The 26323-nt window shown below is 37.6% G+C and overlaps 1 protein-coding gene across 1 annotated transcript; it reads right to left on the bottom strand.

Annotated features, from left to right (window-relative positions):
- Positions 1–19981, bottom strand: LOC129258837 (zinc finger protein 345-like). The gene is made up of 7 exons (XM_064098611.1): positions 19704–19981; positions 11687–11743; positions 10523–10606; positions 8466–8570; positions 7574–7672; positions 1705–4661; positions 1–963 (listed from the first exon to the last, which is right to left on the bottom strand). Exons 1-6 carry the CDS (start codon positions 19717–19719, stop codon positions 2485–2487), a joined length of 2538 nt encoding a protein of 845 aa, XP_063954681.1. The 5' UTR covers positions 19720–19981; the 3' UTR covers positions 1–963; positions 1705–2484.
- Between the last annotated feature and the right edge of the window lie 6342 nt (positions 19982–26323).

The following is a 26323-nucleotide window of genomic DNA, read 5'->3' as shown; positions in this document are numbered from 1 at the left end:
CTGTTTGCACCTGCCAAATTTTCTGCCTAATCCCGTGCTCATCTCCGATTGGACAATAGCACTGACTCCGTTGCCCCTACGGCATAATATGGGACATCGTCCTTGCTTGGTTTCTTTTCTTACGAAATTGGCTGGTTAACCCTGCTATTTTGAAGGGCCAAAATAATTTTGTACTATTGGTGGGGTTAACCCACTTTACAAAATAAAAACATTGTGAGTAAAATTGTGGACTAAACTGTAGGTAGGGCTAACTTGCCATTTAGCTCATCTATAGCACAGAATTATGGGATATGTTTGCTGTGAGAAGTAGGTAATAGTGATTGATCTTGGACTGGCTTTACAACTGATCATTAACAATGACTATTGCAATCAATTATAGATCATAAGTCAGCCCTATGATTGATTGCTAAGCTTTATGTCAGGGACCCTGGAAATGCCTATACTGCCTGAGCCTGTGAAATTTTACACAGATATTGCCTACTTATTGGATGAATATAACATTTCATTTCCCCGAAGGAGTTATAGATTTCCCCAAGTGATTATACTTTGCCTGAAGTTTGTCCAAACAACACAACGATGAGGGAAAATATCCTCGTAAGGGGAAAATGTAGCTTCGAAGGGGGGTTGAAATGTTATTTAATAAACAGATAGACAAGGCAAGATCTGTTATATTTATATAATATTCACTGGCCTTGAGGGGAACAGCAAATATGTTGCCCACAACAAAATCATATTGGCCAGAGCCATTAGGCAAGGGCAGTATGGTTCTTTTAAGGGCAATATATTTGATGTTTCCCAAAAGATGAGTCAGTAAATATTATTATTATTATTATAACCCACAGCTGTATAATGTGTAATTCAAGCTGTAATTCAGAAAAATTTATATGCCTGTTTGCCTGTCACTTATTTTAATGTCAGGTTATGCAAGAACTTGGCAAATTAATCCTTGCTAAGCAATTCTCGCTACCCCAAATAGGAACAAAAATCTCATAATGCGCGAGACGAGATAATTTTCACTCCATCGGGTCGTCATCCCCACTTCCGGTTCAGAGTCATGCTCGCGCGATGTTCGCGATACTGAGTTTTCCACCACGCTGAAATCGATGCCAATCAGCGTAATACGTACAGATTATAATACATTTATTTAATTTGGTCAGTTTTGATTCCATTTGAATTATAAATAAAAATGAAAAATATATTTCACGTGAAAATAATTTTTATTCATGTTTTTATTTGGTTATAAAAAAAAGTAAACAAAAAATGAATATCTTAAAATTTTGCATTAAGCGACCGGCCTGACATCACGATTGTATTCGACTAGACGCTAAATATATACAGCATTAATTCCGTTCAATTTTTCGTCGACCACAAAATGGATAAAAAATAAGTTTCGGAACTTTAAAAAATCTTAACTGACAGAGGAATACCGTGCAATGGAAAGTGTCGGGCAGAATTAGTGACTTTAGCAGAAAAGGCCGTTAAACTGTATCGTGAAAGAGAAGGTTGTGATCACGAACTTTCCGAGCGAAAGCGACGTTGTGTTGTTGTGCATGACGGCACTGTTGATCTGAATGGCAAAACAGTGCGTTGGACTTCCGAACAGGAAGTTGTAATACCGAAAAGCTATCCCATAATGCAATGCGCGTTACAGGGATTTTCCCGGATCTCGGCGAAATCGCTATTTGGGGTAGCGAGAATTGTGACATAGTTAGTTACTGTACAGTTGCGCATCATGCGTGGCGCACACATACAGTTAACACCTAAAAATCTTGCGCTTGGGTCTAATCAGCTTGGAATGCATATGCACTGGCGATAGTCTACAATGCGTTGGTTCGCAAACTGGTTCTAACCAGATTTCGCAAATTCTGAAAATAAGGACCAAAATCGGCTCCTACTGTGCAAGCACACTAGCAGAAATATGGCCAATATTGCCCTCTGTTTTTGTACAGTATTCCTATGGGCAAAAGCATGGGGAGGGCAACATGGCAAATGTTTACCCCGTTGGTCTCGGATTGAAAGTAGTGAGTGAAATATGACATTTACCTATCTGCTAAGATGTCTTGTATAGGTAATAACATGTAGCGTAAGTTGAATCGCCATCAGAGCCTGCAATGACTTTATGGTAAACTCGCATGCAGCTCTGATCAGTCTATGGAATAATAGAAAAACACAACTAGCACATGGTTCATGCAATCTACATATACACACAAGGGATTATATCAAGTGAAGTACCTGATTACTTGGCAAAGTTGGCTTATAAGCAATGAGCGACGTCACCTCAGTGAATATACGGCCACAATTAACAATACAATGCAGTTATATTCACTGAGGTGACTTCAAAACCTAGAATATAACAAATGCGATCCTTGCAGCTATGATCATGGCGTATTGACCTATCACTGATTCGAATCGATATAACCTATGCAATATGCAGCATTACTGCATTCTACTGTAGAATATACAAGCAGTAGGGAAAATTGTTCACTAGTTTTCTCCAGTGTGTATACTGACATGGCTCATCAGATCCCATTCCGTACCGAACCCCTTATCGCATTCTAAGCAATAATATGAGGTCTCTCCTGGATGAGTTTTCACATGGTCCAACAGATCACGCTGCAAGAGGAATTTCTGGTTGCACTCGAGACAATGGAAAGGCTTTTCACCTTTGTGCATTTTCATATGAACCATGAGGTTCTCCTGTACGGGAAACTTCATATCACACTCGGGGCAATTGAACAGATTTTCCTTGAGGTGGGATTTCTCATGGACATGAAGGTCGGACTCTACTTTGAATTGCTTATTGCACTCTGAGCAATGGAACGGCTTTTCTTTCAGTTGTGACTTGTCGTGCATCCGAAGATCAGCTTCTACATCAAGTTTCTCGTTGCATTGGGTAGGTGGGAAAGGCGTTTCATCCTGATGCGACTTCTTATGGGTGGTCAGATCGGAGTCTGTGTGAAACTTTTCCATGCACTTAGAACAATTGAACAACTTATCTTTTTTGTGTGTTTGCCTGTGGCTCATGAGTTCGGAACGCAGAGGAAATTTCTGAGAGCAGTCTAGACACTGGAACGACTTTCCACTGTCATGCAATTCCATATGATCTATAAAATCCGATGCCTTATCAAACTGGTGATCACAGTCTGGACAATGGAACGGTTTCATGTCTGTGTGCGAATTCATATGTTCCATAAGTTGGGAATGCAATAAAAACTTCTTGTCACACTCGAGGCAGCTGAATGGGAGTGGGCCTTCTTGCGCTCTGACCCCCTGCGTGGCATCACCCTGCGAGAGGAGTTTTTTACAACAGTCAACGCAATATTCTGGTATGTGTTCTATATTCTCAATGGGGACTTCCTTACCACAGAGAGCACAGTTTACAGGTAGCATTTCACCCGCGTGATGTTTCATATGTGCCGTAAGCTGATTTTTACGGAAAAACCCCTTACCGCACAACATGCATCTATGTGGTCTTTCGCCGGTGTGGGTGCGCATATGATCAGTTAGATGACATCGCTGGCCAAAAACCTTGCCACATATCTCGCAGCTGTGTGGTTTCTCCCCGCTGTGGATCCTCTCATGTCTTATCAGATCAGATCTGAATAGGAAACCCTTGTTGCAGACGGAGCAACGGAACGGTTCGGATCCGGTGTGGCATTTCATATGGTGAGCCAGATGGCTCTTGTGTGAGAACCCCTTCTCACACACGGAGCACACGTGGGGGGCTTTCTCTCCCGTGTGGGAGCGCATGTGCTTCTTGAGATCGTTCCTTCGGGAATATGCCTTTTCGCAAAGAGTGCACGCGTATGGCTTCTCGCCAGTGTGGATCCGCATGTGAGTCTTGAGGTGGGTTTTCCGAGCGTAGAACTGCTTGCAGACGGGGCACTGATGCTCCTTAACCCCCGTGTGAATCCGCATATGATCCGACAGGTGGCTTCTTTGGGTAAATTCCTTCCCACACTCTTCACACCGGTGCGGCTTTTCCCCGCTGTGGATTCTCATATGACGCTCAAAGTCTGACTTGAAGCAGAAACCTTTCCCGCACACTGAGCACTGCAGGGGTTTATCCATGATATGAATCCTCATGTGATTCCTCAGATTATGTCTATTGGAAAAATCCTTCTCGCACACACTACATTGAAGGTTCTCGTTTTCTTCCACCGGCTTGCGAGGGCGTCCTCTGGGACGCCCAGTTCCCGGAGGCCGTCCTCGGGGACGTCCCCCGCCAGGGGAACGTCCCCTTCCGGGAGGCCGTCCACGTCCACGGGGTGGCGGCTTCCCCTGCAGGTTCTCGTCCACTGTTGGGCAAGCTGGAGATCTGTCTCTGAGTTTTATTCTCAAGTGACTATTCATAATTGTTACTTTCTCATCCTGGTCAGAACTAGTTGCATCCATTTCAGAATGCAATTGTTCTATGGTTTCCTCACTGCATTCTTCATGACTTGGAGAGCTAGATGCTGCTTCCATCGTGATAGCCGAGTCCAACTGTTCTCTGGATTCCTCACTACATTCTTCATGACTTGGAGATCTAGATGCTGCTTCCATTGCGACAGCTGAGTTGCCCTTGGCTGATTCTTTTGGTGTGAGTTGTTCTTCTGAAATTTCATGTGTTGAAGCTTCTTCTCCAGATATCTTACCAAGTGGCTCAATATTGCAAATTTCTGGAGAGAATAAACAACAGAAAAAACAATGCGTACTAGAATGCATTTTGAAACATGTTTCGAGGTCGCACTGATCAAACAGATTTGAATAAAAGATAAATTAATCAACGAATGTCCGGTGGCACTTTCCCACAGCAAATCCTAGTTGATAAAAAAACACAAGACCAGAGTGCATAGACAGTGGCTGCTTCGCATCCACCTGTCTTCCGCATCAGACATATTGCTGACGTTTCGAGCAACAGCATCAGACTCATACAAGGCAGAAAAAAGCTGTAGTCTCTGCCCAGACTATAGGCCATATTTGCACCAGAGAATCTATTAAACAGCTATAATGCTTTTAACAAGTATTGTACCATACCAGTATCAATGATGCAACAAGGAAAGTAAGATTTAATAAAAATATAAAATAGCAATTGCAGGGTGCGACATAAGCGCTTGCCCGATTGCTCGGGGCAAGTAAAAGTTAGAGTCGGGCAAGTGTTTTGAAGCAAAGACAAAAACTAATTGCCCGAATCGGGCAAGCAAAATTCTCATACAGAAATTTATATATTTTATAAAGATTCCCCATATTTCACCATAAAAAATATAGAAAAGAAAGAGACAAAAAAAGCCATATCATTAATTTCTTCTTTCAAAAAAGTAATAAGTCATGATTCGAATTGCAAAATTTGCGCCATATTCTGCAATAAACACACAGCTCAGACACGTACACACACACACAGAGAATCCATGGCAGTCTAGCATACCTAGCTAGCTAGCGCTTAGTCGAGTCCACGCAGCCATGCATATGCATGTAGTCAAGGTTCTACAGTGCTGCACGAACAAAGTTTGCTCTGGAAGAAATATCCCACAGAACTGTCAAAATTCACATTTCTTACCAATGAAAACTCTTGTAATTTCCATATTTCCTAAAAAATAGGGTAGCTCTGTCATTTATGAGCAGTAAAAGGAGAAATTTTCACTTCTGTTATGCTTAAAAAAGATTGGGTTTCGCGAATGATCGTCTGTATCACACACTGAAATACATTGTTTGACAGTCCCACAATATGCATTTGTGTGTATGTTGATAAACGTGGTTTCTTTCGTAACCTTTTTTTTTTGCCAAGGAAATTGATAAATTTTCTTCTTTATTTATGACTGGATAATTTGAGCTTTTTTCCTCTCTGTTTTCTTTCCTTCTTTTCTTTTCAATCGTTCCTTCTTCTGAATCTCTTTTTATTTCTTTAAATTTCCTTCCTTCTTTCGTTCATTTTTTCTGTTACTATAGCTGTCTTTCTTTTCGTCATTCTTTTCTTTCTATCTTTTTTTCTTTCTTCCTTCCATCCAACCTTTGTTTACCTCTTTCTTCAATACTTCCTTCTTTTTTCCCTTCCTTTCATTCTTTCTTACTGTCTTCCTTCTGTCCATCCATTCTTTACCTTTTCTTCCTTTCTTTTTTTCTTCCTTACTTTCTTCATCCCTTTCATTCTTTCTTTTCTTTCTTTATTTATTTCCTTCATTCCTTCCTTTCTCCTGGCTGAAAGCCGGGAAAACATTGCTATGTATAAAACATTGCTCTGTCTTTCGTTATTTCTTTCTCCTTTCCTTTCTTTCCTTCTTTCTTTCTGATTTTCTTTATTTTTGTATTTCGTTCTTTTGATCTTTTTTTTTCATCCATCCTTTCTTTTCTTCCTTATTTTTTCTTTCTGCCTTCCTTCATCTCTTTAGTCCTTCCTTCATTTCATTCTATCTTTCTTTTCTTTCTTTTTTTCCTTCCTTCCATCTATCTTTTTATATTTTCTTTCTTCCTTCCTTCCTTTCTCTCATTTTCTTTCTTTCCCTTTTCCTTCCTTCCATCCATCCTTTACCTTTTCTTTTCTCTTTTCTTTCCTCCTTTCTTTCCTTTTACCTTTTTTCTTTCTTTTTTTATTTGTTTCTTTCCTTTCTTTCTCTTCCCCTCAGTTTTTTTTTCTCTATTTTTTTTTCTTTCCTTCCTTCTTTCTTCCTTTCTTTCTTTCCTTCTTTCTGATTTTCTTTATTTCTGTCTTTTGTTCTTTTGATCTTTCTTTTATTTTCCATCCATCCATTCTTTTTTTCCTTATTTTTTCTTTCTGCCTTCCTTCATCTCTTTCCTTCATTCATTCCTTCCTTCATTTCTTTCTGTCTTTCACTCTATCTTTCTTCTCTTTCTTTCTTCTTTCCTTTCGTTTTCTTTCTTTCCATCTTTCTCTTCCCCGCAGCCATTCTCTCTCTCTCTTTCTTTCTTTCTTTATTTTTTTTTTTTCTTTCTTCCTTCCTTTATTTCTTCCTCCTTTCTGTCTTTCTTCTTATTTTTTTCTTTCATTCTCTCCCCCTCTCTTAATTTCTTTTTCTCTGGTTATTTTTAGTGATTTCCCCTTTTTTATTGTGTGTCCTAGTCCCCTCCAAAATATATGGAAAATATATGAGATTAGGAAATTAATTAAAGAGCATATTGACCATACATTTTGTCTTGATGTACAAGATAAAAATCATTAAAAAAAAGAAATACAGCTACAAGGTACATCAGTAGTCATGTTGAAAAATATATTAATAAAGCCGTCAATGGTATGGTATGTAAAACCGTACGCCTATAACTTGTTTTGTAACTTTGTTTTGAAGGATTTTTTCGGGCAAGTGAAATCTATATTCGGGCAAGTATTTTTCAACTATTTGAAAATTTACTTGCCCGACTGGGCAAGTGCTTCAATAAAGTTATGTAGCACCCTGCAATTGGCATTATCATTCCATTGGTATCAAGTAAGCATGTACAGAATTAATAAACATTTTCTAAAAATGCACTTGGCCTGTCAGAATGTAGCATTAGCATGCTGCAATTGTCTGTATTAGAAAAGAAAGCATAGAATATATATTTTGATTAGTATACATATACTTTTTCATGTTCATGTATTTACCTGCTGGTGTAGTCTGTGATGAAGGTAGCTCTTCTGAATTTGTGAGTAATGAATCTTCCCCTGAAGAAATCTCTCCATGATTCTGGCTATGACCTATCACTGAAAATAAACAAATATATACAGAGTGTCAGTCAATCTGGGCCCCGTCTTACAAAGAGTTACGATTGATCCGAGCAATCTCAAGTATATGGAAATCCATCCATGTCATAATTTTTTATTTTGGAAAAGAAAAGCATACTGAAACAAAGAGAAGCATACTGAATTGTCAAGAAAACAGTGAATGTATGAAAATACATGTATGTCATTTCAAGTAAAAAATTTATTTTAGATGTTGACGTCGCTGGCTTTCCATAGTTGCGATTGATCGGATCAATCGCAACTCTTTGTAAGATGGCCCTTGGTATGCTCAACACAAAATAAGCTTTACCAATTAGTTGAATAAGAAGAATGAGGAGAAGAAAATGAAGCAGGGGGGGGGGGTGGAAGAGAAAGAGGAAAAAATAAGAAAAAAATTGAATGCAAACTCAAACCTTATAACAGGTAACACATAAGGTACATATAAACAGCTGACAGTATGATCAAGATGGTTTTTTTAACCCTTGACCCGTCAATTGTGCAGAAGTTGAATGCCATTGGTCATATTGTCGCCTAGCTGGCACAAGTCCAGTAAAGTTACCTGTATGTGGTGTTCTTCGGTTCTTGTGGGGCTGGCATACATGTAGGTGCGTTTAGCTCAAGCACAATGTACAAGAAATGTACCGTGTGTGATAGAGTTAACCTCCTGAATGGAAAATGACGTACATGGATACCTAAATTGCCTTTCTGCCAGCGAAGCAACGGAAAGGACTTTGGAAAGGACAAGGTCCTTTGGATTGAGAATGAAACATAGTACCTTCTGTTGTGGCCAGTAACACTGGCTGCTCTTCTGAATTTGAGAGTGCTGCTGAATCTTCTTCCATGGAAAGCTCAACAGGATTCTTGCTATGATGAGCCATATCTGAAAACAAGTAGATGAAAAGATAAGACTGTCAGACTATCTGAGAAACTACAAGGCTTGCATTCTGTATAGAACTACTCCAAAGCAGCTGAGCAGAGGACCATCTGAGAAACTACAAGGCTTGCATTCTGTATAGAACTACTCCAAAGCAGCTGAGCAGAGGACCATCTGAGAAACTACAAGGCTTGCATTCTGTATAGAACTTCTCTAAAAGCAGCCGAGCAGAGGACTATTCACAAAGGAGCTTAAATGTGATTTCAGTGCTGATACACGTTTAATATATTTAAAGCGACCAAATTCCTTGTGTCTCATTGGCTGAGGGCAATAAGATTAGAATAGCACACTCCAAGATCTGTACAGGGAAGATTTTAATTACATAAATTTGAATAACGAAACTGGAATAACTTGTGCTCCTTGTGTGGCAAGCGAGACCCCAACCGTTGTACAACATTTATACTACTGCACTTGGCAAAAGATACATTAAACAGGCAGGAATGCTATGATTATTTTGCTCATAAAAATTTGCTACATGTTAAAGATTCATTTACTTTTCAGTGCCGGGCAAAGTGTACATGTATATGACGAGTGTAACATGAACTTTTAGAGGCTACAATCATCAAATGGAGGGAGAAAATATTGGAATGAATGAAGTACTGGGTAGGCCTGCTCAGCGCAGCACGGCATAGCTACAACACTGGTATTTACCAAATACTGATACAGTCAGTATACAATACTGTACTGTACTGGTGCTACTGAAGTGCCCCCCAAAAAAAAAAAAAAATCTTATCACGCTGCGGACCATCACAAATCCTGTCTTAATTTTTTTTTTTACTTTCTTTTACAGAATCATATGAACTTGTATCAATCATTCAGTACAGTACATAGTTTTTCCTTTTGAATTTTCCAGTGCTCCTTTTGAGTTCCCGGCTCTTTTGAGCATTTTGGGGGCAGTTTTTTTCAGGGGAGAAATCACCCGAAGCCCCGTGTTATTTCTTCCCCGCTTCTCTCACTCATTGATCAATCATTCTCCCCCTCCTCAGCACACTTTCTTTTCCCTCTAGATTTTTTCTAGATTTTCTTCCATCTTTCACAATCATCTCTCTTAATGTGGGTCGTGTGGTCCAGTGGTTAGAGCATTGGACTCATTATCGCAAGGTTTTGAGTTCGAATTCCTAACGTTCCATTGTCTCCACTTTGATAAAAAAAGGCCTGAGAGTAATTTCTGTCGTCTATAAGGTCAGCCACTTTGACTGATTAACCTAGACGTAAAATGTTTCCTAGGTAATTGGTTATATACCAGCTTGGCGTTTACCAGCAGAGCGCTGTCCTGCCGAGTTCCTACGGGAGTTACCATAAACAGAAACAGAAACAGAATTGATAAGCAGCCTAACATCCACTCGACTTGCTCTGCAATTTTCACTATGAACCAGGATACTCTCCTCACTCTTGCCAAGACAGAAAATAAAAGAAAATACCACTTCTTATCATTTATGATTGTCATTTCTATTATTCAATTGACAATTTTTTTTTATTCACAACACATGGGATTGTAATCACTGTTTATTAAACACATATTGCATTCTTACACAAAACAGCACTTTCATTTATATGTAGAATCAATATTTCTTTTCATACAATAATACAGGTTGCATCATAATAAGATGAAGTAATATCAATAATAATGAATCATAACAATGAATTTGAGAAAATTACCCAACTTGAAGGATTTTTTACAAGAACATTGGGCATTATTGAAGGTTGAAATAAATCACACCAAAGTAATTTCCCACTTTTTGGTGACCCAGCCTTGAAAAAAAAAAAATTCAGCAAAATGGCTGATTTCTGTTAGTACCCCAAATACCATTACCAGCACCCCTGGTGAAAAAAAGATCATTCCCAGGGACGTGGCAGATTAGTAGTAGAAGTTGATTTCAAAATCTTCATTTACATACCTTCTGTTTCTGCTTGAGAACTGGTATTCACATCAGAATCTATTTCATTTAATACCTCGTCTTGAGTCTTGCCTTGGCCAATTTCTGAAATGAATCATGTACATGAGGATTATACATGAACATAAGTAGCAAAACAAATTCATGCAGATTAAAATGATCCCTTTATAGGTCAGCCCTCATTTTCTTTTTTCCGGGGAGAGGATTACCCCCCCCCCTAATTTTAAAAGCGTACATGTAGATGCATTAATTTATGTTTTCTAAGCATAATGCAATTTTGTATGTGCCCTCCTATCCAAAAGATAAAAGTGATGGAAATGATTTATTCGAGTTGCCAGAGGGGCGAATGCACACTTTGAGCTTTTTAAACAAAGGCATTCCTTTATGATTTGTACCCATCAATCACCACCCTAAAATCAACAAGTTACATGTATATGCTATAATGTACTTGGTTGATTTTGACGCATGCAGAATGAATTCATTTATTAATGAACAAATGTGACCTCCACCCCAAAACCACCAATAAGTCGCCAGGTAAGGTTTTCTGTCAATAGCCAAAATAGTAATTTAGTCTCCAAAATCCAAAAAAATAAAAAAAATAGCTTATCTGAAAGAGCAATTCTTCTTCTTTAGACTGCGAAAATTTGAAGTCGTGAAGTTGAATAAAAGAAAAGATATTAGTTTCTTGGACACTACTTTTTCAGACTGCTTGGAAGTTTCACTGAGATTACACAGTATGCACATCTCATGCTTGAGTGAACCCAAAACTTCAAACCCTGTTTTCTCCTTATTTTTTAAGCTCTTGCTGAATTTCCTCTGCATTCAATCAAGTACTTGTAATGGTTATTGTTGGTCAATTTTTACATATTGTACACCATTTTAAAGCTTAGGAAGTGAATTTTTGAGCTCAATAAAAATTTCAATATTCATTTTGGTCGACTTATTGTTGGTTTTGAGGTGGCAGGTCATAAATGATATTATCGAAGATCCAGGTGAGTTTTTAAAGATATTTTTCAGTTCACATGTTATCATATCAACTTTAGCTGGGTTTTTTTTTTCATTGAAGTTGTGGGCAAATACTGTAGTTTGAGACTGAATTTCACTTAATCATAACTGCCTGATGATTGACTACCTTTGTTCATTGTTGGCTAAATGATGATCTCTTACCTTGTTGGAAAACATCTTCTTGAAGTTTCTGCTCGATAGCAACAGAAGCAGTTGAAACTGGTGTAAAAGAAGACCAAAAAAAAATGGATTGTAAGTTGGTGACATAACATCGATCATGTGCATATTATCAAAATTTAACTCAATTTTGGTTTACTATTGAACCCAAGTTGCTAGATTGATAAGAGTTCATCATATTCCACCTTTCATGGTACTGGATTGAGTATCTATAGGGTATTGGAACACATCAATAATATCAGACCTCCTAATAAGATAGTTCACCATTTTCATAAGCAATTATTTCATTTAAAGCTGCTCTTTCAGGTATCCACATGATCCTTGTTTTGACTACTACTGGGTGAATCAATTGTCAGGCAGAACAATCAACCCATTGATGCACAAAGTAGACCCCTCAAAAAAGTTTGGAAATCTGAGTTTGGCCATTAATTTCTCCCAACTCCCAATTTTACACAATGCATATTTGACATCATTCAAAAGATCATTTAATTCTCTTTAAATGATACCATGCTTGTTATGATCATGCCATCATGAAGAGAGCAGGATTCAAAAGTGTTGGATGAGGTCTGAATTGAAAAGCACCAAAACCAGCAAAAAAAGTTTGGAAATCTGAGTTTGGCCATTAATTTCTCCCAACTCCCAATTTTACACAATGCATATTTGACATCATTCAAAAGATCATTTAATTCTCTTTAAATGATACCATGCTTGTTATGATCATGCCATCATGAAAAGAGCAGGATTCATAAGTGTTGGATGAGGTCTGAATTGAAAAGCTGCAAAAAGAGCAAAAAAAGTTTGGAAATTTGAGTTTGGCCATTAATTTCTCTCAACTCCCAATTTTACACAATGCATATTTGACATCATTCAAAAGATCATTTAATTCTCTTTAAATGATACCATGCTTGTTATGATCATACCATCATGAAAATAGCAGGATTCAAAAGTGTTGGATGAGGTCTGAATTGAAAAGCTACAAAACCAGCAGAAATAGGGTCAATACAGATTATGATTCTTTTGTCTGTGTCAATAGAGATGAAAATCCATTCAAATCAACATGATCAAGCCCCTGCTTCTTCGTTTTTGATGTGGTTTATGTAGTGATGGTTCTGTGAGATAACATGGTTTGAGTCGTGGTTTGAAATACCCATGCATGTTTGTTTGTTAAGTTTGCTTGTGCAGAGGTGTGTTTGATTCCATGTTAATGTTGATGTTAAGGTGCTAAAACAAAAGAAACCGCTGAGAAACTCACTCATCACCACGGAAAAAAAGAACAGTGACTTTCAATATTGTGTCATTTTGCAACTTTTGAATTTTGACCTTGCCCTACATTTCAAGGCACTGCACCTCCATGTGAACCATAATCAGATTATGTAGGGTATGATTTTAAGGAAAATAAAATGATCTATTCAGTGATATTAATTACACATTGATATTTACTAAAACCGAGGAGGGATTATCAATCAAAGTCAAAAGAAACCGCTGAGAAACTCACTCATCACCACAGAAAAAAGAACAGTGACTTTCAATATTGTGTAATTTTGCAACTTTTGAATTTTGACCTTGCCCCACATTTCAAGGCATTGCACCTCCATGTGAACCATAATCATATCTTGTAGGGTATCATTTTAAAGAGAATTAAATGATCTATTCATTGATATTAATTACACATTGATAATGATATTTACTAAAACCGAGGAGGGATTATCGATCAAAGTCAGATTTCCAAACTTTTTTTGAGGAGTTTACTTTCAGTTTGACCAAAGCCAAGATGGTAGTTCAAGTTAACTATCAGCTAACTTCTCTTCTTCTTCTTCCGGTAACAGTACATGCCACCGTCTGGTGTATTATCATACTGGTGAAGTGCAGTGTGCATTTAAGATTTTAGGTCTTGCATCATGGAAGAAAGAACAGATTTAATAATCTTTTTGGAATGGTCATTATCACATTTTTTACAAGATTGATGGTTACATCAGCTCAGCTTGATTAGCCATAGACAGCTGGCAGCCGTCTGTTTCGAGGAGTTTTTAAACAATTTTAATTTTTTTATTTCTCCTCGTACACAGACGGCTCGCGATCGTGCAGCTGCCATTAAGGGGTTGACAATACTAACAACCCCGACAGGGCTCCTCTATTTTTGCCTTTATTTCTAAAAATACATAAAAAGAACTGGACCAAAATAAAGATTAATATTCCATTTTGGCCTTAAATGCACCAAAACGGAAAAAAAATCAACTTAAAAGGAAAAAAAAGTGACTTACTTCGGCTGTCGCGCAATTCCCATTTCCCTGGTTTATCCGAACTTTAAACATATGGGCATTGAGTCCCTGTACAGATCAAGTTAGAACTTCGGTCTCTGTACCTAATTGGCGAGTGGAGCCAACAGAGTTCAGCGGAACAACCAATAAAACAGAAACCCAAGCTTTTGGGCTTGATTAGCCATTGATAGAAAAAATTGTTTCCAGACTTCAGGCCATGTTAATGCATATTGTCCATGCGCGGAAATCGCACCTCAATTTATGAATATTCATAATAGGACTAAAGAGGCCTAGATCAGGATCATTTCGCATTTGCACACATCTCGATCTATAGTATAGACCTTAGTCCTATCATGAATATTCATAATTTGAGCTGCGATTTCCGCGCATGCGCAATTTGTTTTGGAATCGGCAGTGAATTAAAACGTGTGAGGAACCCGATACTGGCTCTAAATCACCAAATTTAAGACTAACTGGAGGATGGATATGGAGTGAAATTAGAATGAAAAGTACATGTAGGAAGCTAAGTTTTTTATTCTTTTTAAAATTGTGTTAGTGCACGAGTTTTATATTTTCCCCCAATAAAATCCCACCTTTGTCACTCGGAGTATCAGAGAGAGTTCTCCACCTTGATGTTCGGGTAAGTGTAGCGGTAGTGAAGTGGGGTGGAGCCTACACGAACATCACTTGAGGTTGAGTTGAGTGAGGTAAGGCATAGCAGTAGATCTAGATCTAGATAGACCAAAAGCTTCGGTCTCTGTTAAATTGGTTGTTCCGCTGAACTCTGTTGGCTCCACTAACCAATTAAACTAGAGACCGAAGTTCTAACTCGATCTGTACAGGGACTCAATAGCCATATGTTTATGTATTAAGTTCGGATAAACCAGGAAGTGGGAGTTGCGCGACAGCCGAGGTAAGTCACTGGGGTTTTTTTTTTTTCCTTTTAAGTTGATTTTTCCCCGTTTTGGTGCATTTCAGGCCAAAACGGAATAATACTCTTTATTTTGGTCCAGTTCTTTTTACATATTTTTAATATGAAATAAAGACAAAACTCGATGAGCCCCGTAGGGGGGATTTTGCATTGTTAACCCCCAATGGCGGCTGCACGATCGCGAGCTGTCTGTGTTTGAGGAGAAATGGAAAAAATAAAAATGTTTAAAAAACTCCTCGAAAATGCACGTGTCGAAACAGACAGCTGCTAGCTGATTAGATTCGTGAGGTCAGCATGACGTCACAGTCACATGATTTCCCTAACGCAATCGGCCATCTTGGCAAAGGTGCAAACAAAGGGTGCGAGCATATGGTAGTGGATTGTATTACCGAACATTTTTCATGAATTCAATCATATCAAACGCATTATTCTCATAAAATTCACCAAACTTTCACCATAAATACACAATTACCTACAAAATACAAATATGTAACAATTTTGCCGAAATCGTTTTTCCTTTTTACGATATTAGCTTCCAATCGGACACCTCTTCGCATGTGAAATATTTCAGTCACTTGAAAAAGGTATCGTATTACCGAACGTGTCACTGTGTTTTCTATGGGAAAAGTTGAGAAAACAACAAAATCACTGATGAGCTACATTGTATTTTGACCATATTTTATTATTTTTAGAATATTTTTTTTAAATAGAATATTAAGGCTTTGAGACGTCAAGACACTGCTAATTTCTGGTTATATCTCCGCAATGAATCACCAGGTAGGCCATCAGAATAATCATAATATCATATGCCATATTTGATTAATATTTATTATTATTAATAAAAACTATATTTCTTTTTAAAAATTATTCGAAAACTTGGCCGAAAAGTAATAAAAAACACGTAGGAAGGGTAATGAAAATTAGGTGTTTACAGTGTACCTATGCGCGCCCGGCTTGTACAGCGAGTCTTCTGGCTTTGTTTGCACCTTCGCGATCGGTTGATATGCGAAAGTTACTTTCGTGAGTGAAAATCTGCGGATGTAGGTATGTGCGAATACGGGCGCATCGCGAGCGCTGGTTTTGGCTGCACGGTTTTCGCACGGGTTTTGCTGCAAGTGGCATCGCCTCTGTCTGGGCGGCTCATCGAAAATGGGGTTTCATGCGCATGCGCACATAGTTAATGCAATCTCGTGCCTATATATACAGACAGTTGAAAATGTGCTCTTTCTGTACATATACATGTAAGTTTCAATGTGGATACTCGCCTGTAAAGTGTGGATATCGGAGCTTGAAAGTTCATCAAATTTTTGGATGCACAAATGATTGAAATTTTTTTATGGTAAGTAGAAGTACGATCCAATTATGTATATGAATTGTTATAGAATATATTCAAATCGACAAAAAAAGTAAAATTAAAAGATTGAATCGTGGAGCAGTCCAGATATAAGAGGAGCGAGCTACCCTTGTCACAGCCGCTCTCGGCAGTCGAGCTGGGCTCCCGTCGGTCTTTCGGCAGTCGAGCTACCGGTACCCGATGCGGAGGGCTTGGTGACGGGAGCGGTCGATAGTGAGTCGTTCATCATGCTGGATTGAACTGGATCTAAATTGTTTACTTGATAATATTGTGCCTTTTTCTGAAAATGTCTGTCATTATACCGTAGATTGTTATTCTGATATTGATTTAAATATATACATTTTGTCACAAAAACATTCTTTCCTCCTAAGGTTATAGAGTCAAGATGTTTCACTTTGATTGTTCAATCATGTTTTATCATTTGGAAACTGGATTCTTTTGGAAGTGGAATATTAATGTTGACTTATTAAATTAAAATGCAAAATCTATAGTGTTTCTTTTTTTTCTTTTGTAGAAAAAAATATATTTTGAAACTTTTCAATCATGTTTCATTATTTTGAGACTGGATTTGCTTTTGAAAGGGGAATATCATAAATGTTGACTTTTTAATTAAAATGCAAAATATATGTTTATTTTTTTAGTTTCTTTTTTATATATTTTTTAAAGTTTATTTTTTAAATTATTGTATTGTTTATTTTTTCATTTTTTTGTCATATTTCATTATTTGGAGACTGGATTTGCTTTTGAAAGGAGAATATCTTAAATGTTGATTTTTTTATTAAAATGCACGAACTAGATGTTGTTTATTTTTTTGTTGTAATTTTTTTCACTCTTGTAAGAAAATACATGAAAACTCAGAGGAAAGAATATTTCATTTCCAGATGGGTCTAAGTCCTGTATTTATGTTTTCTTTATTATTAATTGTACTATTTATTTTTTTAGTCATTTTTCTTTTTTTTAGGGGTGCAGGTGGGGGTTGTGTTTTTAATTGGAAAATGGGGATGGGATTGGTACAAGTTTTTGTGTCACTTTTGATTCTCTTGTTTTTAGTGCTTGTTTGAAGCTTTGGTTTTTTTTGTTTGTTTGTTTTGAAAGAAATAGACCACTCTTTTCCTTTTCTTTTGGCTTCGACTAATAATTTGAATTTATTTTATTTTTATTTAAAAAGAGAGCTCAAACAGGGCCTTTGTACTACAATGTATGTATACAAATATAAGAAATTGACAACTGATAGAATATAACTTAATTTTCGTCCTTCTTGATACTTGAAATAAATTGCATACAATTCTACATACATATTTTACACTCAGCTGCTCATTCCTTCTAAAAAAATGTAATCACATGTCCATTGTCTCTCAAATCAAAAGTTACATATTATACATGTATAACAAATTGTTGAAACAATAGAATACATAAGGAATTGGTGAAACAATCAAATACATCAGAAAAAAGCACACATATTTTTATTTGGTCATACAAAGTACAAAAGAAAATGTTTTATATATATATATGTAAAAAAGGACCCCCGTACATAAACATTTACAAAATTACAATACTAAGTTGAAAAAGAGCTTGTAATTTATAATCAGAAAAACAAAGAAATACAATAGAAATTACAAAAACAATACTTTAGACAAATTCATTTAGGAAATTATCTACATGATGCTGTCTTGATGCCAACTAAATTATATGAATTATCTCTCATAATAACCTTCATTTGGCAAAAAAAGAGGCGAGTAATTGTGATTTTGTGTTGTTTGCATAATTAATTAGAATTAATTAGGAGAAATTATTTTACACATAAGAAAAATTATAAGATGAATTGATACACATCAATTGAGCCTTCTCTCACCTTTCCATTGATACCTAAATTACTTCTTAGGCAAGGCTCGACATTAGCGGTGGCCCGGGGCCACCAGAAATTCACCTCGGGCAACCATTATTGAAAAATATTAAGTTTTGGTGGCCCGAATCGGGCAACCAATAATTTTCAGAATAGCGCAATTTTTCTCCCCATTTTGCACGCATTTATCAACTTTCTACAGTTCAAATGGCAAGCCAGTTCGTCATGCGCCCTTTTTGTTGATCTACACACAAACACACACAAAGTTGGCCTACCGCTATAGCATTAAGTAGCTTTTATCCAGCCGGCCACGCCGGCCGGCTGGCGTGAGCTTTGCATGCTTGAAGCAGCTGTGCGTTAGCAGCCTATTCAGACTCAGGGGGCTGCAATACGAAATGTTGCTACTAAGAAATCTTCCACAGAACTGTGAAAATCCAAGTCAAAGTCACATTTTACACCAATGAAATGCCCTTCTACAGACCTTTTTGCTAAAATCTGGTGTATCCTGATTATTTGCAAGCATTAAAATGAGGAATCATGACCTCTCTTTTGACTCAAAAAGACCGATTTCCAAATGAAAATAATACACATAAAAACACATAGGTGAGTACATCACAGTCCCACATGTGCATTTGTATGTATGTTGTTACTTGGTTTCTTTTGAAGCTGTGTCTTTTCCGGTCTTTTCTAGCCAAAAATAAACAGACAGGTACTTTCTTTCTTGTTTATAAATGACTTCTTAAACAACTCTTGAGAAAGTAAATACTTTGGGAAGGCATTTCATTAATATGAAATGTGAATTTTTCCAACATTTTGGCAAATTTAGGGAAGGAATTTTCTCACACTTTTTTTTGCCCTTTTATTATTTTCTTTCATTTTTTTGACAGTGGTTAAACCATTTATACCCATTTATTCATTTTTAATGTTTTTCTTTATATATTTCGGGCCACCAAACTTTAATATCGGGCCACCCAAAAAAATTATTTGAAGGTTTTGGTGGCCCGAACGGGCCACCACCAAAAAAAGTTAATGTGGAGCCTTGTCTTAGGGCTAAAAAACAAAGAAGTTAGAGCCTGTTGAAGACTTGGGTTCAAAATGGTCACAAAATGGTCACAAAAATCGGTTCTGTACTCCTTTGACTTTACATTAAGACCATGAATGATGAAGACAATGACCACAAATTTGGATGAATATGCGCGACTTAAACTAAAGTGGAATAACTTTATAATTTTTTGATGAAAATTAAAGTTCTTGGTATCATTTTAAAGGTCTTTTTAAGAGCTTTCATGTGATACCAAATTAATTCATATTTGATGATTTTCATTTTTTTTGTCACACACCAGGATGTCCGATCGCGATCTCGAGAATAGAATGCATTTTCATGATTTTGCCCTCATTTTTTGCCAATATTTTGGCACACAGCTTTTTTTTAGAATACAAGGAATTTCATTTAACATTTGGGTTACTTCACAAAAAAATTCCTGCTCAATCTTCAGTCAAATTTCAATTGTTTTTATGTGCGCAGGCATTTTGGGGCCACGGTGACGTGACTGCGCTCCTCGCGCGCCAGCCTTGTCCTGGGGCGCGGCCGGGGGAAGTCCGGGCGACTCACTCACCTTGTTCCGTTGTCATTCTGACTGGGCAGACTCGCACAGAGAAAAAATTGCAGTCTTGCACGATCTCTTCTTCGAAAATTGCAATGTTTTTGCCGGTGAATTCCGATGAAGACCGTACACAGCAGAAGAATTAGATATCGGTATATACAATCATCATGATGCACGAACAAAGCAACTCCCAGCTACATAATGTATAATTTATAGATTTTTTTTATTGATGATTGGTGTTTTCCGACGTCGCGGGGTCGTGGGTCATAGCTAAGAGCATGGATATGTGCGATGCATGGCCGATCCGGTGACTCTGAAAGAACATACACATAAAGATTGATAAACATCTTCACTTTCGTATAACAAAGTTTGGCACGATAGGCAGACTACAAGGCTCTCTCTCTCACAATGATATTAGATTTTTTTTTTAATATAAAGACTGTGAAAGTTCTTCATGAAAAAATTATACGTCTAATATTACGTTTCTCTTGATCATAGGCCTACGTCAGGACCACCTCTTGGACTTGCATGGGGCCGAAGAGCCCGCTACTGGAAAGAATACAACGTTCAACTATGGGCGGAAATCCCAGGGGGGACGTTTCCCCCCTACTCAAAATAGTAGGGGGGACACAATATCAAATGTGCCCCCTACTATTTTTGGTATTTTATGATGGTAAGAATACATCATTCTAAATCTAAATAAAACATGTATTTTGGGACGAGTTGGGACGAGATGACCTTACATTTGGGATGATAACCTTTTTTTTTCTTGTCAAATTTTCCCGCCCCTAATTGTCCCCGTAGGCGGACCAGGGGGCCGAGGGGCCCTCCCCCCCCCCCCTCCCCTCTTGGCGGGGCAAAAAAGTAAAAAGGGAAAGAAAGAAGGAATAAAGGGGGGAAAGGAGAGGAGAAAAAGAAGAGAAGGACGACGAGTAAATAAAATAAGATGAGGGGAAGACTTGGAAAATAAAAAGAATCTTTCGTGCCACTATATAAAATTTTCGCTCGCGCTTCGCGCTCGCATTGCCTGTTAGGTGATTTACATATCTTGTTCAATATGGAGCTCGAATGTCAAATTTGGAAGTCAATATACAAAACATATTTCACCTCGGAAATCGAACTTTCATTATTTTGTGTGATTTACAAATCGATTTTTAAAAAGTGCTCTGTAAAAATGTCAGTTTTATGGTCTGAATATTTACATTTGCTGCTTGCGCTGTGCGCTCGCAAATTTTGATTTATCAGGTACCTATTATTTTCGTGTATTTCATAAAGTTTTCAAAATATCCCTTTTCAGGTCTGATTGTTAAGACGTATGAGCTAGCGCGCTGCACGCTCGCATTTTGATTGGCGAGTATATGTTTCAATATTGATTATACAACAAACTACTTAAAATCCCCTTTTCGTGACAGTTTATCAAAAATTTTAGCTTGCAATTAAATACTTTAACTGATGCATCCTATTCATAATTACAAAAGTGAAATGTCCAGTTTTTATGCCATAATATCATCAGATTTCGCGCCCTCATTAGGCATTAATAAATATAATATTAATTTAATAATCAAATTGTCCCTTTTGTTTCATCTCGCTTAGCAAGAGGAATAGGAAGATAGTCATCATTTTCATATGATGACATGTCGTAAGGATGTCCCGGTCCTATGTCAAAACTCAGAGTAATAATAATGAAAATATCAGCTCTTTTTTAAGTGCGATCCATATCCACCTTACAATTTTTCTACAAAGTACTTGAAATATAAAGCTGAAATTTACTCTTTTTTTCAGATCGGAATATCAAAGTTTCATGATTTTCATGATTAAAGATGTATTTAGAATGCCTAGATTCGGTCTAAATATAAAACACGCGCGCGCATGTTTATTCAGATACTCAACTTGTTCTCTAATTAAATAATTATCCAGTTTCAGATCACAATATCAACATTTTTGTGCTCGCATTATTAATGTAGGAAGACCCCATATTACTCATCCTTTTCATTATTTACAAAACATGAACGGAGTGGCCCATTTTTAGGTCTAAATCAGTGGCGTAACAGGCGGGGGGGCAGGGGGGGGGCAAGTTGCCCCCCCCCCCCTGGCGGATTTCACCGGGAAAATAAAAGAAAAGCGGGAAAAAGAAAAAAGAGGGAGAAAGAGAGAGAAAGGGAAAGGAAAGGGAGAAGGAAAGGAGGTAAGGGAAAAGTAAAGGGAAAATTAAAAGAAAACGAAGAAAAAACATTTTTTTTAATGGAAAAGGAAGGAAAGCCAGAAAATGTACCAAAGAAGAACATTTGAGAACGAACAAATCATTTCGAAATAGGCCTATGTAATGCAATAGCACGGTGGGAACAAATTAAAATATGATAAAATGGCAAACAATAGCGGGAAGCGAAAATAGAATGTAATTAGTCAAAAACTAAAGTGGAAAACAAAGAAAAGGGACACGAACAAAAATAATAACACGACCGGGCTGCCGATGATTGAAAGAAAAATGGACTGCATACAACATTGCTCTATAAGGTTGCTAAATTATATGCAAATAAGCTACCGGGGCTTTGCCCCAGACCCCACGCAGTAGGGGTTCTTCATTTATAACATTCAAATGGCTCTATAACGCCCCCCCCCCCCCCCGTACAATCACGTTCAATCGCTGGCATACAGGCGCGGAGGGGGGGGTCTTGGTTCCACACCAAAGAGGAAATAAAAGAAATTATAGGAGACAACGTACAATGAAATGAATGGGAACAATGAAATGTGTTATTTGCTGAATATAATGGAAAAATCTATCACATAATTAGAATTTGATTTCAATAGGCAATTTTTTTTCCAGCTCGTTTTGCACGCTGGCGACTTTTTACAAATTTTTCCCACATTGCTATGTTTTGCCCCCTCAAAATATGTTGCTTCATTACGCAACTGGGTTGAATAAAAACTATATGCCCGCGATTTGATTGAAATAGCGGCAATCTGCGAGGTTTAAATGGCTTCGATATCAAGAAGTTCCGGGGGCTCCGCCCCGGACCCCAACCGCACAGCACTGCGTATATGGAAGGGTTGGGCCATGGCCTAAAATAGTTCTACAGACAAGAAAAAAAGGAGGAAAGAAAAGCAATGGAAAAGTGTAGGATATGATTTTATTTACTGAATATAATGTAAAAAAAATAGCTCAAAGTTAGATTCTCATGAAAAGGTGATTTTTTTTCTCGCTCGCTTCGCTCGGGACTTGGAAGCAGCTTTTTAGCACATGTGCTATACTGCGCCCCTCGTTTTTTTTTTACTCTTCACGCTGCTGCCGCAAAGAATCCTGTTCACAGTGGCGTACAGACCACAAAAAAGGAATCTAAAGAAAGAATAGTGAAATATTTTCTGGATATCATGTCAAAATCTACCATAAAATTTGATTTTTCTATTAAAAAGGTCAAAATTTTTGCTCGCTCGCTTCGCTCGCTCGCAACTTTTTTTAAAAGATAAATTCTGCCCGATACGCAATATCTGGCCTTCTAAAAATAGTCGCCTCAGCTCATTACACCATTACGCCTGTTCATGTCATGACATGACCGGGAAATTTTTTGCTCTTGCCCCCCCTGGCCATCGACCCTTGTTACGCCGCTGGTCTAAATCTAAATTTTTTTCTTCTGCTCACTCTTCGCGCTCGCATCAATTATTAAATTATATAGCTATCCTGTTCACGATTACAAAAACTGATTAAAATTTTCCATTCTTTCTTTAGAAAGTTCAAAATTGTTCAGCTCGCGCTTCGCGCTCGCATCTTTTGATTGTTGAAATATGTCACGCCTTCATGGCTAAGTGCAAGCAGTCCTTAACAGTTACCTTTTCAACAGTACCAGTTCAAAACGTATATAAAAATTTTCTGCTCGCGCTTTGCGCTCGCATTATTAATACTCATCCTTCTCATGATTTACAAAGCATGAATAGAGTGTCTCGTTCAGTAAATCATGGACCTATTGTAATAGGTCCATGAGTAAATATAGGACTAAATCTCGAAATGTTCCGCTCGCGCTTCGCGCTCGCATCAATTGTTTACTTATATACCTATTCTGCTTGAGTTACAAAAAGTGCTTAGAATTTCCATTCTTTGGGTGAAATGTAAAAAAAAATTAGCTTACGCTTCGCGCTCACATTATTTGATTGTTAAATGCTACTTTAACAGGTATCTTTTCCATCAGTTCATTTCTGCTCGCGCTTTGCGTTCGTAGTAATTATTAAGTTGCAAACACATCATTTTCAGGATAACAAACATTGCCCAGAATTGTCAAATTTCAGGAAAAAAAAAATTCCAAAAAATTTAGCTCGCGCTTCGCGCTCGCAATATAGAAATAAGGATTATGATATGATATATTTATTTCGATTTATAAGAATAAAGCTGAGAAGTGACTATTAGGACTTCCCCTTCAAGGAAACCCCAAAATCATCTTCAAGCAGCCGATCGGGGAAAATATGGCTGAAAAAATCCGCCCCCCCCCCCTATTGGCGAAGGCTGGATCCGCCCCTGTGAAACCACATATGAATGATTCTGTTAAACGACAGATAGCTATGTAATTTGTTAAAGATAAGTTTCTCCATTATTTATGTGATCACTGGCGTAAATCCGGTCCAAGCAGTGAGGGGGGGAGGTGAAAGCAATATTGACCTGTGAAATTCACAATTTGGGGGACACCCCCGCACACATAGGGCTGTGTATACGGGGCCGGGTAACTGTGTACATAATCCTTTTATCTTTCAGTTAAATGCCTCTTCTCCATGGCTGAAATAATAAATGTAATGAATTTGTTGTGATAAAAACCACTGAACTACAGTTATAATCCTAATACAAGCGACCGAAGCGAGCGAGCAAATTTTCAGTAGTTGGCAGACATTACTAGTGACCAAAATTGCCTTTTATGAGGTGTGATTATTGGATAATGCGGCGAATGAGCACAGTGATTTATTTTGACGGAAACTACTAGGTTACAGTTACAGTGTAGTATGCAAATGCGAGCGAACGAAGCGAGTGAGCAAATTTTCCAGATGAAATTATGATAACCAAATCGTCTTTCAATGGAGTGTAATTATGGGAGAAATTTCGGCGGTGAGCGTATAGTTAGCGAGCCTTCAAAAGAGTTGATTAAGTCGTTTAAATAATGAACTAAATACAGAGGATGATAAGGGTAAATTATAAATAACGTAAACTTTAGAAGAAATGAACAAGAAATATATATAAAGTGCAAATAGGGATTTAATTGTCGAGTTTTCTTCAATGAAAACTCATTTGCTCACTGGTTACAGATGAGATGAGAATGAAAACAAAAATAGGATCATGATTATCGGGAATAAGGGTGCCATATGAAATGATCATAGGCCATCACAGGCCACAATATAAACCTCCCAAATCGTGGAAGTACTTGATACATAGGAAAAGATTAGATTCCGAATAATCTTTAAGAAGTTGGGAGATGATGCAACATTCCAAAATTTGAAGAAAGAAAAATCATTTTTGAAATATTAATTACAGTGTTGCGTTAATTAATGTGATTTAAAGTCCCATATAAATGGATAAAGATTTTTTTTTTCATTTTTAGAATGCAAATTAAGACCAGTTTCAGCACTTTTGACTGCAGTTAAAGATGAATCCACACTTTAACAGTAGTAATAAGCATTATTTTGATGATTAAAAACATATTTATCTATCTTGAAAAGTGGGGGGATGATATTGTACATGCCGTCCCCCCTCCCCCCCTCCGAAAAGTTGTGGGGATGCCCGGGGGATGTATCCCCCCATCCCCCGGGATTTACGCCCGTGTCTGTGATTACAGGTAGGACTGAGATTGGTCGGTAGTTTCCCATTAATGGTCGTTGTCCTTTTTTGTAAATAGGTTTAAGAACGTTTTAACTGAGATGGAATGAGTACGGTTTCTGGGCTTAAATAAAAAGATGTGAGTGAGCAAGGGGTTTAGAAATTATATTTGCGATAGGTATATTAGTACACTAAGGGCTGGGGGATATTGCTGCTTCCAGACGTTTTCTTGGCATGTTAGGAGGAAGATTTTTAAGCACTTCAATTTATTATTTGCTCTTCTGTCACATTTTCAAAGCTACAAGTAAAATTGTGATTCCCGATGTAAATCTTCATATCGATGTCTTACAAAATAAGATTTTCCTAGTAAGATGGGACCTCCCCTCCTCCTACGTAGAATGAGTAAAATACATCTGCGATTACCTGTTTTGTCAGTGAGCTCTTTAGAATCCTTTTCGATACAATTGACTTCATTTGAAAACTTAACAGGCATCAACCGCATAACAGGTTACAGGATATGGTTACAGTAACCATGGCAATGGTAATTCGACATGTTAAAAAGGGGGATAATCACACTTTGTTTCATAACGAGGGGCTGATAATGTAGTAGGTTTCGCCTTAATACACCAGGACGTGTATCTTTCTTGGGCAAATGTTGGTCCTGAAAAGGACCACCCAAAGGAACTGATCATAAGAAGTTCATATTTCATAAATTATAACAAAATGCAAAAGAGTGGAAGACGCGACTTCAGTCGTCATCTGTTCCTGCATTTGCATAACGAATAATGTGCATAATTATAAATATTTTATCCCCCTCTCTCTCTCCACTTCCCTCACCCTACCT

This window comes from Lytechinus pictus, chromosome 4 (assembly GCF_037042905.1).
Source record: "Lytechinus pictus isolate F3 Inbred chromosome 4, Lp3.0, whole genome shotgun sequence".
Taxonomy (NCBI): Eukaryota; Metazoa; Echinodermata; class Echinoidea; order Temnopleuroida; family Toxopneustidae; genus Lytechinus; species Lytechinus pictus.
This window is presented reverse-complemented; position numbering and strand designations above follow the sequence as displayed.